We start from the raw sequence: 14,354 nt of genomic DNA on the forward strand, positions 1-14,354 counted from the left end.
GTTTTCTTTCTGTAATGCCTCATCATCAGTCTAGAGAGAAAGCAAGGTGGCATTCAGAAAAGAGAAAACAAACTGATAAATCTCTGCTCCAATATTAGAGTATTAGGTGTTCTACAGGAAAGATTATAGAGAACTATAAGCCAAAATGTTATCAGTAGCAGTTCTGCTTTTCACCATGGAGTCAACAAACTTCATTAATGTTTTGTAATATTTGTTTGAAGGTAGTATAAAAATAGCAGGTGTTGCTGTTATAGTCACACTGTTGTCTAAAAAATACACATCTCTCAGATACAAAATAAATGGTGGAACTTTGAAAGAATATACGTTGGTGTCAGGAAGGATTAAAAAAATTAATAATAATTATGCAGCCATAATTATGAAATGAAAATGGGCTGTGTGAATTATGAGCAGAGTTCAGCCCCAGGCACAGAAAGTGCAAGTTACATAAATTGAAGGGACAGGGGTGTGCAGCACTGCTCTGCCACAGGGAAGGAGCCTGAAGCAGGCTGAGCCATGGACACATGTACTCTGCTCTTCCCATTTTGTCTTTAGAGTGTTGCCTTGCATTTATACTGCCCCATCTGGGGTATTTAGAGAATAACACGACTTCAGCTTGGAGGAGAGCAGTTGCCTTGCCAAAGTACTAAGTCTAGGATTGCAGAATCCAAATTTTATATTACTGAAAGGTGTGCTCTAAAAGTCAGACAAAACTTTGTCCTAGCCAAATTATTTATGTACTGATAGCATGAACAACAGGTGTTTTGTGCTAAGACCTAGATTAATAACAACAGAAACTATTTATCTGATGTGCACTGCAGTTCCACTAAGCTATAAAGGCACATCAGATGCAGTACATTTGATTAATAGATGTGTAGTGCTGTTCTTAGCACATGCTTTCCTCTGTGTAACCATTAGTCATTAACTTCTAGCTCTTGCTGATAGATATTGCATCAGTTTGTAAGCAGTGCCTTCCATTACAGTGTCATTGACTATTGAACAAAAAAGAAAAAGGATTTGGTTGTAATAAGCAGAAGTGCTGTACCAAGTCAATAGCTATTGACTGGGGCAATAACAAATTTGCCTGCTCACTGCAAATGAGGGCTTTTATCTGGTGCTACCAGCTAAGCAAATGTTAACTTTTAAATTATGCTGTTTTCAAAATTGCTGTGGAATATGTACTGTACAGGAGGAAAGAAATGCTAAACTAAGCCTGCTCTGAAACAGAGTTTTAATTCCCTTTTCTTATGGCTTCATTTCTCATTTGTCCTAGCTGCAATCCCTAATCACAGAGAGCAGTAAGCAGAATAGTTGCTGTAGCACAAGCTTTCTGTTAGCAGGGAGTTCATTTCAAGGGCAATTTGCTGGGCCAAGGCAAACACAGCATGGCACAGAATTTGGGTCCACTCGTATTACTAACCAGAACTCACAGGGGAAACTTTATTCTTGCTTGGTTTTGTTACAGCAACACCATTCCTTGCATGGTTTGCCACAAAAGACTGCTTGATTGTCTCACAAATTTGTCATAGATGCTTGGGCACTTCATAAAAACATCCATGTTTCCTTTCAAGCCGTGTTAGCACAGTGATGATTTTGGGAGCTCTTTTGGGTGTGCCAGGGCATGCTCAGGTGATTTTTATGTCTGTTGCCAAGCTGCTGCTATTTCACAAACAGGTATAAGAACAATAATTTCCTTCTCCAGTGCAAACACATGTGACCAACTGAAATCTGGGCTCTAGAGGAGTAAGATGTCTTCATTTCTACATCATGTTGAAGACTTTCCATGAAAAGTCTATAAATTAAATTAAAGCTGTGCCTAGAGAAAAAAATCAGGCTGCTTAACTATATCTACAAAAGGCATGGAAAAAAGTCCCTGACTATTGTAACTGTCCTGGAAGAAATCCAGACTGGAATCTTTACTTAGTTTTGCTCTACAGTGTCTTACACAATAGTTTAAAGCAAAACCTAATCGGTACTATGTAATACTGGCTCAGTAAAAAATATCAGTGCATGCAAGGGCTTTATTACATTCATAATCTGTTTGTTCCTCTCCCCCACAAACTTTACCCTAAATAACTTCAAATTCTTAGAAATCAGTTGTAAGGAATTGCTTCCGTTCCAAATTTTGACTGCTGATGGTTTCATACCCGTCACATGTACAAGGGGAATCTTTTTAAGGCATTCATTTTCTTTAACAGCATTATGTACATTTGTATTCTCCAGAAGGATTTTCCAAATAGTCTCTTCACAAAAGGAGGATAAATGAAGACAGCACCTAGAGCTCTGGTTTTGTGTAAACTCACATCCTTAGACATCGAGCCTGGCTTTGGAATGACGCTTATGACTCCCTTATTGTCTCCTTACTGTTTTGATTTCATGCCTTTCAAATTGTGAAGAGTATTGCAGTTCTGAAATCTTCAGACACTCACTTGCAGATCAATTTAAAGCTTTAATCATTGAGTTTCTTTTCAAATTACTGCATATAACCCATTCAGTGCAACAAAAGCCCTAAAATTAGTGTACCTTATCTTGTCCATGAGGGAGGCAGAGCAGCAACATGATTCTCTTTCACTGGAATTTACCATATGAAGCTCTTAACATCTGACCTTTTTTTTTCTTTTTCTTTTTTTTTTTTTTTAAGATTTTTTTCAAAAATTCAGGACATGGTGACTTCTTCTTTTTTCAGCCAAGACATTGTGCTCTAGGCCTTTGAGCCATTATTGTAATGAATTTACTGTTGCCCTTTTCTCCCACCTGTTAAATGACGTTCAGAATCCATTTCAGAAGGTGACATATTTTGCAGTACATGTGTTTGTTGCACACATAATGTTGTATATTTTGTTGCTACACAAAAGGATTGAGTCCCTTTTGTGGCGGTATTAACCGTATTCTTACCTTGGTCATGGATGGTGAAATTGTACTCCCAGGAAGCATGATTCTGCAAAGTTTAAATGTTGTTTATGGACAATCCACTGTGGTGGTGAGACTGTATGTGTGTCATATCAGTAGACTTCACATGGCAATGAGCATAAAGCTGAATTTTTCTGATAAAATGTCATTGTAGTTGTGCACATAATGACAGACAAAACAGCAGGATCTCAGCTGCATTATAAATTGTTCAGTAAGTGGAACTGTAAATTTAAATGTGGCTCACTCCCTCTATTATCCTTTCTATCCTTATTCATAAATAAATACTGCAACACATCACTGAATCCAGGGTTGGCGTGGCCATCAAATTAACACAAAACCCACAGCCACCAACCACCTGCATTATTAGCCAAATCTGTGAGCTCAGTTTACTGAAGTATCATCCAAAATACAGAGCTGAAAGAGCTGTGCATATAACACAGACAACACCAAGTATCTGTAGCCTTCTTGCAAAATAGGTTACCCTTCCAGACTGGTACTGGAAGAAATGTAATTAATGTTGATAGTCCTGAGCTATTTTTACACATGCATGCATCCGTGTGGGCATTTCAATTTACACATGCAAACCACCGTGCACCCGTGTGTTGAAGGCTGGCAAAAGTTAAGAATCCACAACACTCAGTTCTCAATGACATATATTTAGAAGAAATGAGCTTTTAACTCTCTGGAAAAATTTACATTTGTCTTTTCATGCATTACATTATGAAAATTTTGTTCCAAAAATCGAGCGGCCATTTTGGTTTCCTGCAGTTCAAGTCAGGCACATTTCTGTGTTCTGTTTTTCTCTTATTGCAGTTAGCAAGCCATACATCTTGACTGTCAATTCGGCTGCTACATCTTTCAAAGGATGATAAGCAGTGAAGAAAAAGCACATTGTCAAACAGTCAAGCAGTAACACCCTGTTAACAGCAGCTTAATCTGACTAGGGTGCACTATCTAACATAACTAAATTCCATAATTCTGCTTTCAGAGGTTACAGCTGAGAAACAGGATTTCAGTTTCTTCAGGATCCTTTGCCTTCAGATGTCCATGTTCAGACACACAGGACCTGACTTTCAAAGATATTCAGATGCTTTGACATGAGATGTCGTTCTAGTAGAAAAATAGGTGACAAAACTTATTCCTACTAACAGCTGTAAAAAGATAAAGTCCTATAGATAAGATATGGCCAGACTATTTCTCTTTCCTTTTCTTTTGAAGGGAATGCATGGTCATCATTTTTCATAATTAGCATTGTTATTAACCAAAAATGATTGCTTTTCCATTTGAAATGTCTGAATACAATATGCAATTTCTTCCTCCACCATGAAAGTAGAGAAGAATATGGTACAATAAGTTAAAGGGCCAGATATTTAGAGTGTGCAGGAGATATATGAAGGGTTGGGGCTTTTTTAACAGCAGCAACCAGAAGATCAATGAATATCAGGGGGAGACAACATTGCCCTGTGCTGACAGATTTGCTGCACAACATGGCTGATCTGTTGCCTGTGCAGGAAAACCATAAAAGCAATGATGAGAACAATAATAAATGACAATGGCAACTGCAGCTGACAGCCAAAGGAGTGAGAGGGTTAAAGAGTGTATAGAAAGCAATCAATAATCCAAATTCACGAGTTGTATTTGGTTGATTTATTTTGACAAGTGTACATTCATTGTTCTTCTGTATAGAGGCAAAAACACGCTGGTAAATGTACATGTGATTGAGCATGGGGAAAGGCTGGGGATAACTCTGCATACATAGGGCATAATTCAAGTTGTTTTACCCCATTCCAGGCAGAGCATCCTGCTACACCTTCCACTGGTGAAAGCAGGATGTAACAAGCAGGAAATAACTGCTTTAAATGTAAACTCTTCAAATATGTGTGGTTTTTCAACAGCAGCCATTATTGGGCTTTAGTATTATTTGTTAATATTTTTGTTTATTATTACCCATAGACCCTCCAGGTCTAGGTCTAGTCTCTCCATACAAACCTCTGCTATAAAAGTTTGCATTGTGGTATTTCCTACAGCTTTATGGCTCACATCCAGATTTCTAATGCAAAGCAACAAGCTTAAGATACTTTTAACAACAGATTCATATAAAGGAGAAGAATTGAAAAATGGACTGGTAATTTCTCATATAAATATCTGATATTGCATTTTATGGAAACGTGAGAGTTAGATGTGAGAAAAAGAAACTATTTCACTGACTATAATTATCTTTCTGATTTTAATACATACGTAGTTCAGGTTGCAGTAGAATAAATAACTTAGATGCAAACTGTTTGGGATCCTTTCCAAACTCCTGGTTGGAAATTCAGTTTGCACAAAATAATCCTTCATAAATGCTACATTTCTTCAGAGATAAATATAGTGCCTGTAAATCAGGAGAGGATGATAAAGTTGTTAAGGGAGACACAATTGAAAGAGAGAAGCAGCATGGGAAAGAAAAGAATATGATTTTAAAACATCATAATAGATGGTGTGAAGTTACAGAGTATTCAGTTTAAGTATGTTCTAAATATAAGCACAAAACATTAATGACAATCCTGTAAGCACATTTTCAGAAGCAAATGTATTCTGTCAGACATTCTCAAGTAGATTCATAACAACATCCATCCGTAAATATTGTCATTTTTCAACTAAACTTTAACAAGGTAATTTCTGCTGAATAAAATTTGAAAGCAAATAAGTTTAGCTGATAATGAGTTCATTTCAATATTTTATCTAGAGAAGCATAGTACCGAATTTTTATAATAGTAAAAACCTGAAAAAACCCCACTGTACTGTTGCTAGAATTCACATAATTTATTACCTTTCTTCCTGAAACAACAGAAACTTGTTCATTTCTCCCTAGACTGACAGTAATTAATTTACCCACTTTGGAAAAGAGTCTTCCCTCTTTCCTTTCTCTGTTTTTTTTCCTCTCCACTGTAGTTGAGCACATTCTTCAGCACACAAGTGTTTCAGGTAAGACTGGCAATTTACTTCCAGTTTTCAATGAATGCCTTTATAAGCATTGAAAAATGTGACTTTGTGGCCTAAGTAAACAAATACTGCCCAACATCCATCCTGGCAGAGTCACTGTTGCCAAAACCAGCAGGAGGAAGATGAAATGAGAGAGGTTTTACCACATGGCGTTCACTGAACACCAAGTGGTCTTTGAGCTGCAGAGAACATCCTCTGAATCTGCTGGTATCAACAAGGAGATAATTAACAAGCACAGCTAATTCTCTCTGGTCAGCAGCATTTTTCAAAAAAGAAAGCAGAATTCCTGTCCATGTGCCTCAGGCCATCAGAGGGCAAACACAACCTGTCTTGGTTTACCAGGTGTGGGCTGGGACACCTTCACTGAGCAGAGGCAAAGAGGATTTCCTGCCTAATTTACAGATTTGTAAATCTAAACCAGCATTTAATCCACTTCTAATCAAAGAGTTCATTCCAAGCCACAATTCTGGTAATGACAGCGATTTTCTGCTTCTAATCCTGACATCTTTTATTTGAGGAGGTCACTTGGTGTTTGTTACAAGGAAAAAAATCAAACCAGTGGGCTTAATTTCATTGATATTACTGCACAGTGTGTTGTGAATGGATGAATGTGAAACAGCAAAAGGAATCCTCAGTTTGTACCATACATTTGTTCAACAGAAAATCACTCAGCCCCAAGGGGGTTTTTTCAGCTGAACACAATGAGGCTTTTTCAGTGATACTGATAATTGTCTAAAAGTGGGGAGTGTTTGTCTCCTAGCCCTGGTAACAGGGTAACAAGGCTAAAAGAGGAGAAAATCAGAGCTTTAGCTGCAGAACTGCAGGGTGCACAGCAGGCTGCACGAACACATTCGTCTTCAGATGTCACCATGAAAAGCTAGTTCACTCGTTAAATTAAAACTGACTGCAATTTCTAAACATGAAGTATAAAATTAAGACCAAATCTCTGTTTTTATGGAAATACCATGCAAATGAGCAACTGAAAATTTGAAAAGCCTCTGAAACTTCTTAACCATCCCATTTACCCCATCAACATTTCTCATGGGAGTTTCCTGTCTTAAAAGAAGAATTCCAAATGATAGGAATGCTTAGATTTTTCCTTCCAAAATAACAAAAATGGGTGATGAACATGTAATTCAGCTAATTATTAATGGATTCATAATTCCCTGAAATAATGATGTATACAAAATGAATCAAAAAGTTTTCAGCTGATATTACTGGTTTTGGTTTTTTCTATCATGAAAACTGTAATTTTAAAGTATTTTGTTTTCATCCAATAATGAATGCATGATAATGAAATCCAAATGTACAGTGTACAGCACTTGTAGCTGTGTCCTGGATATCATACATCCCTATAAACACATAAAGATTTCAGGTTCTTATTTAGCATTGTGATAAAGCAATTTTCAGTTTAGCAGGGACTGAAAAATAGTTATTTAGTAGACAGCTTAAGCATACACAGTTTTGTCCCATAGAAGCTCAGTATTTCCATTTCTATTCCATTAAGGCTACAGAGATGATTCAACACAGCAGTTGTTATGGCTGTTAAAAGCCTTAATCATATTAATGTTGTCACACCAATCTTCCCAGCAACCAGAACTTCAGTGTGCACTGACATTTAGCACATCACAAAATAAATGCCTGTAGTATTTGTAGAACTCTTTTCAAGCAATTCCCTCATTTTTCTCCCCCCAAATCACCTGTTTGTCTAGAAGCACAAGGGAAATTAAATTAGATGTTAATATTCTCCCCAAATATTCTGTAACTTACATCAGTTCCTCCTTAGGAACTGAAATATTCTTTCAGCATTTGCTTTTTGTCCCAGAGAAGTCATAAGTAAAGGCAGAAGTTGTTATAATTGGTGTTTTCTAAAACAGTCTCATTCTGTGTAAATATTCCTGCCTCTGGACTTTTATTCCCATCTGCCAGTCAAGAAATGAGAGTGCAGGTTTGTAGGGAAGCATTGTCTCCCACAAGGATCTCAAGGCTAAACTCATCAGGGATGGAGATCTGAACAGCAGCTTTGCCCTGCCCAGTGTGTGTCTTCTTCATGTTTCCAGAAAGACCCTGTAAATTTAAATCTGGAGCAGAAATTAGGGAACTTTATATAGAAAAGATTTGAAAATATGTTCCCCAAGAGCTGGGCTAGAAGGGTCTGTTCCTCAGAAATGGAGCCAAAGCACAGGAATGCTTCATTATTTCCAAATCAATAGACTACAGGAAATTCAGAGTCAAAATCTAACTGAAGAGTAAAGAAAACATTAAAATAAATAATCCAGACACCAGGAAAAAGTGGTCAAAGGACTCTATGAGTTCTTGAAAGTTCACTGAGGGGTGACAAAATTATTTGTGTGTGTGATGTCAATGACTCTGGTGGAATCTGGGGAAACAAAATGGGACCACCCCTTTGAAAATCTGAACATGGGAGTATAAATTTTCCTCTGCACAGCACAATGCAGGTTTGGTTTTACTGGTTTAGTACCCTAGAGCAGAATTCAGCTTTCAGGAGTCTCACTGTGTTATTTGCAAGGTAATGGAAATCCCCACATGATTCACTTGGACTTGGTGGCCTCCAGAGCTCCCTTCCAACCTCGGCAGTTCTCTGTTCTGTGATTTCAGCAGGGGTTAAGCACCACAGTAATTTTTGTCCATTCTTGTTATGCTCTATTATTTTGTGATGTCTGTTGCAAAATAGTATTTAGTAATCTTGAAAATTAGCTTTTTCTAAGAGATATTAATTATTTGGGTAAGCTTTTAGGCATGCCACTCTATCAGCCTTTACTTTCATGAAAAAAAAAGCTCTAAAATAAACTAAGAACATATTCTAAATCTCTAGATTATTGCATTGAAAAAAGTTTATGTTTTCTAAATGTACTGAAAACATGATCCAACAAATTCATCAGGGATAAATTTTTTTCCTGCTTCTGATTTTTTTTTTCCATTGCAAGTCAAGCCTTTTGACTGCTCTAAAAATTGTAATCTGACATCATAATTTCAAAGTTTTATAAAGCCATTCCTTATAAAAACCTTCCATATGTTCCCTCATAAAAGATTATGAAGTAATGTGCCATTCCTGGTGATCTAGCAAGGATAAATCAATAAAATCATGTGAAAGAAAAGTCAACCACATTTCAGTAGTTTCCATAATGGATATATTTCAAATAATTTTGAAAAAAAATGCTCTAACCCTGCTTCTAACGTCCCCAAGGAAACACCAGTAACAATAAAAACAAGGTTTTATTTTAGAATGGGAAGTGCTCATAACAGAAGCCAGTCTTGTCTCAGACATGAAATGATAAAATTGGATAACTCCCCTATGCAGAAGCGGGAAAACTTTCTGCATTCTATCCTCCAGTATTTTGTTACTAAATGTTCAGCCCACCCTGCCTGAAAATGCAGTTTGGAGTGAAAACAGCCAATTGCTTCCTGCCAAACTGAATGCAAAAGCTCCTTGCAGCTCTCACTTCCCCAAAGCCTTCATGTGCAGAGTTCCAGAGAACTTTCTCTTAGCTGGGTTTTAAAATCCCTGCCTGGAAAGCATTGAGAGAACTGACTTAGAGAAACAAATAGCAATGGAATTTTTTACATTAAATACACCACCTCTGCATTTTTCCTTTTTTTTTTTTTTCCAAACCAAATTTGTGGGAAAGGAACAACAGACTAAAATCTTCTTTTGCTGGTGCCAATAAAGAGATGGTACTTGTATAAACAAACAGAAGAAGGCAATTGTGACCTCTCTAGAACTTCTCAGTCCAGTTTGTTAAATTAAGCAGCCAAAGAGCTGCTTTTGAATTTGTAGCTGTTAGATGCTCAGAAGTACACAGCATATGAAATGGTCAATTCCACCTGCAGAATGTATTGAATAGATACTTAATAATAATAAATAATAGTAATAAATAAGGAAAACCGTCAGTGACAAAGAACAAAGCACATTTTTGTCACTGGTCATGGGATTTGGGCTGGGAGCAGTGGCTGTTCCTCCTGGCTGGCCATGCTGTGACTGTGCAGTGCCAATAAATGGGTGTGAATTAATGTCAGTGCTCTGGAGCTCAACTAAGCATGTGGATTTCCTCTGCCCAGCCACCTTCTCCTGCCCTTCTGCTCAGGGGGATAATATCCTACTTAAACCCATGCCAGTTTAGGATGCTGTACCAGGGTCTTCCCTATCAAATTCCACAATGTGAGGGATGATATTCCCCCAGGAACAACAGCTGAGAGTGGAAAGCAGGCTAATTGATTCAGCACTCCGCCACTGCCTCTGAGCTCAGGCACTTAGCTGTAATTATTGTGAAACAGAAGAATTTACACTGAGTTATAAACAGGTATCACAGGGCTCAGAAAGTGGCAGACACTTGGTGAACTGTCAGCTACTCCAGGTATTTCTACAGTTCAACACACTTTTCCAACTAACATTGTAACTTATGTGGTTTCCCATGTTAAGGTGACACTATGTTCAATGTGTGTAACTGTGGAGCAGGGAGAGGTTGGGGTTTTCTCCTCAGTAAATCCATGACTGTAAACTGCTAAATAACAGCAGCATTTGAGGGTACTGAGGAATCATGGCTTAATATTCTTGTTTCCTTTTCCCAGTTTAGAATCTTGTACTGAGGGATCTTTCCATTAGTGTGAGTGCACCTACTGCAAAAATGAGAGTGAATTTTTTGCAGAAAACAAAAGAAGTCGTGGGAAGCATGAATATTTCTATGATGTGGACCAACAGAATAGCATCATTTCTCAAGAAATCTGGTTAACTAGCTGACTCCAGGGGTCCCCTCCAAACTTACACGTTCTATGATTCTGTGTCATTCATTCAACTATTTCATGAATGCTTATGCAAACAAGTAAATCTTTGAGTAACTTCTAAACTACTGTAAGTCCCCAAAGCTTTTATCAAAGCTCTGTCCATCTGGTGGTGATTGATGTGGCTTAACAAGAATTAATTTGCTTTATCTGCAGTGATTATCACCTTCCCAACATAAAATCACATAATCAAGTCTCAAACCCTTTTCACATTGTGCACATGATGAAAAAAGCACACCTGGGGCTGAAAAAAAGCTCATCCTGGGGCTGTATTTTAATTTAGAGCTGTGCATGTTTTAAGGTGAATGAACTTTTAATCTCTCATTTGTCTGCATTTTTTTTGTTGATGGATACTGGTCAGGGCTGAATGTCACCAACCTTGATCCTTTCAGAAGGTGTCTGAGGACTTCTAGAAGAGACTAAATGAGGTCTTGTTCTAGTAACTCTGACTTCTGCTTACTCAGAGACATTTCTGAGGTGACAGGGGGCTGGATGGGATTCAGTTGCCTAAAATGACACTCAGTGCCTACTCTTAAATATCCAACTGCTGCTTTACCTCTTACAGCCACTTCCAGAGTGGAAATCTGCTGATCGTGTCATGTCTGCCACTCAGCTGGGGATGGCTCAGATTTTTTAGAGCATCTCAAATGACACAAACCATTTACACTTAAGCAACTGAACCCTGACTTTAGAATGTGAGAGAAAAGTGTTATTTATATGCGTTCTTGTAGTTATTTGCTGCTTTTAAAACCTCAATAATTTCTCCCCTCTAGTTCTCTTAGTATTTATAGACCTTTGTGTTCTGAAATTCACTGGTCCTTGTTGTTTTGGGGTTTTTTTGTTTGTTTTTTGTTTTTTTGTTTTTTAATTTTATTTCTGAATATGTCCAATAAGTGAAATAAATTTGGGGTTGTCCTCATTACTTTCTATAACAAAGTGACTTATTGTAAAACTGTTAGGAAACTGGAGTTATTTGCCATTTAACAGCATTTAAGTAGAGGAAAATGTCAATGGTGAAGCTGAAGCTGTTTGGCTTATTTGAAGGTCTGTAGATATGGTGTGTGACTCAGTGGCTGTACCTTATGGTTGGTATAATTCATATTTTGAAACAGGAGCAGTGTTCTATTTGGGAAATCTTCATATGTTCATTATTTAGCCTTTATGTTTTAAGATGCTGTTTAGTACCAAACATCTTGGAGTTAATAGGACAATTTCCATTTTAAAATTGAATTTTTGTGTTTTGCATTCTGTACTGTCTGTCCAGGATCACTTCTGCAAATATTTTAAACTGAAAGCCATGGAACATGGAAACACTTTTATAGGAATGCCAAAGACTTCTCTTGAGTGTCCAGACGGAATACTTACATTTAGCCATCAGATGTAAAAGTACTGCATCTAGATCACCAATTAAATTAATTATTTTTCCAGAGACTGCAGCATGGCTAACTAACAAATTTAAAGGACAGATGGATTGAGGGGGAACATTAGAATTCTTGCTTGAAAACAAAAGTAAAAAACTCAAAGCTCTCCTAGGCTTCTTTAAATTCAGCAAGTGCATGCGTGTTTTGAGGGTAAATTTTCCTCACTGTATTTTTATTAGTGGGAAAAAAAATCTCAACTGTTGAAGGCCATTTATTTTTCTTATTGTCTGTAAAGATCAATATGCTTTCTGTCTCTTAAAAGAACAAATATGAAGTACCTGCAAGATGAGAAAAACAAACTTGCCATTGCCTAACTTTTTGGATGGATGCTTACTTGATGAACTTGCAAAAATGCCCAGATTATTCTGATAGTTTAGATTTATTGCCAGGTGGGAGAATCTTGACCCTGTGCTTCTCAGTGAGATGTGCAGAGCTTTTAAGTGAGATGTGCAGAGCTGTCATTTCAGACCCATCTTTGATGCTGGTGCTCACTAAGCACTAACAGGAGGAAGCTGAAATGATGTCTGCAGATCTCTGTACAAATGCTGATAGCTGAAACAGTGGATCAAATGCTAAGGCACCTTCATTTCTCACCACTGCAGTAGATGGGTCACAATTATTTGTTTTAGAGGAGGTGGATGAGATAATAATTGTTTCCAGGATTAAAACCATACATGTAGGCAATGAGAAGAATATAGAGTTTATTATAGTGAAAGCATAAATTGTTTAGAGCTTCTTGTGACAGCAAAGCAGAAAGGGGCCATGTCCACATTGCCTAAAATCAAAAAGTTGCAATTATATGAAAATATATTAAAAAAAGCTAAAAATCTTCAGGCATCATCCATACTCCTAGTTTTTGCCTGTATCCTGTTCCATTGGCAGGTGTTGGGAGATGTGACAGAAGCTCTGACAGCTGGAGCTGCCTTGACACAGAATTCAGTATTTTAGCTGCAAATTCTGGTTTCCCTTTGCCCCTTCCCTGATGTGGCTTTTGTCAGATGGCATTAAAATACTGATGTAAAACAGCTTTGCTGGTATAGCCTCACCTCTACTGGTCTGTCTTTGATTTGAACATAAAATTGTAATGTGCCTCTATGGTGGAGTCATTTGGAATGTATTATGAGTATCCCACAGGTGCAATTTGCTGTTGAAACACCAAATTTTTCTATGGCTCCTAGAAGTGCTGGAATTCTCCATTTGCAAACTATGCAGAAAACCTTTTTCTGGTTAAAGCTGTGTATTGTATGACTTGGTTAAAAAGCAAACAAAAGCTTTTAACTGCTTTTCATGAGATCTGTTCCCATGAAACCACTGTTAACTCTGCAGAGGTTTGGTTGTTCTTTCCTTAAACAGTCAACTTCTTTTGTCAGCCAGAGAACAACAAGAACATTTGATTAATGATCATTTCTATTTCTTTGAAAGGATCCTTTCCGACCATTGGGGTGAAGTCTCTTTCGAGATTCCTGAGGGCGGGATTTTTAAATAGCATCCTGGCCTCTCATCCAGTGGCAGGGGGTGGATCTTTACCCCCCAGCATTTCCTCTGGTAGGTATTCCAGCCTGTTCCCACACATCAGGTTTTTTTTTCCTTCACTCTCTGCCCCATCTCTCCACACATCTCAGGCAAATCAAGTTTGGTGTTTGTCAGACAGGGAGATCAGATGTCCCTTCCAATAAAAAGCCAAACCAAAAGGAAATGGAAAAGACAATAATTTATTGGGAACAAGCCATTTTCCTGAATTAATGTAGGAGAAATTGAGAGGGAAACTGTTCTGCAGTTAAGTGGCCAACCTAAATATTGGAAGAGAAGGCCTGGTATCCTCTAATCATCCATTTCATGAAGCATGTCCATGTGCACCAAAGACGGAGAACTTGAAACACACCACTGTAAAATCTCAGAATTTGTGTGACTCTGTGACTTTTCCCTAAAAATTTATATTCCCTTGCTAAAGCATGGAAGCAAAACAAATTTGGAAAGGGAAAACTTAATTGTGTACTAATGTGGTGTGTGAAACCTTTGTGTGCTTTGGTAGCTGCAAGTTGTATCTCATGAAAACCACCTTTTGTTTTGTTAAATAACTTTTACCATTATTTGAACTCCTGTAATTCTCTTTAAATAAGTGGAGACAGGCTAGAAGCATCCTTTCCAAGACAGGCTACTTGTGTTATCCATTCTCTTCTGGAGCCATTAAACACCATCTTTCATCAAAAGTAATAAATGAAGAGTAAATACATATAACTA

At 37.6% G+C, this 14,354-nt stretch overlaps 1 protein-coding gene across 1 annotated transcript in view; it reads left to right on the forward strand.

Moving 5' to 3' along the window:
* Positions 1 to 14,354, forward strand: part of EPHA6 (EPH receptor A6) — a 372,058-nt gene that overhangs the window by 289,332 nt on the left and 68,372 nt on the right. The window contains exon 12 of the mRNA XM_041420929.1: positions 13,536 to 13,658. Coding sequence (XP_041276863.1) covers positions 13,536 to 13,658 — 123 coding nt within the window. The remainder of the gene's footprint in view (positions 1 to 13,535; positions 13,659 to 14,354) is intronic.

This window comes from Onychostruthus taczanowskii, unplaced genomic scaffold (assembly GCF_017590055.1).
Source record: "Onychostruthus taczanowskii isolate IOZ18803 unplaced genomic scaffold, ASM1759005v1 scaffold67, whole genome shotgun sequence".
In the NCBI taxonomy this organism is placed as follows: Eukaryota; Metazoa; Chordata; class Aves; order Passeriformes; family Passeridae; genus Onychostruthus; species Onychostruthus taczanowskii.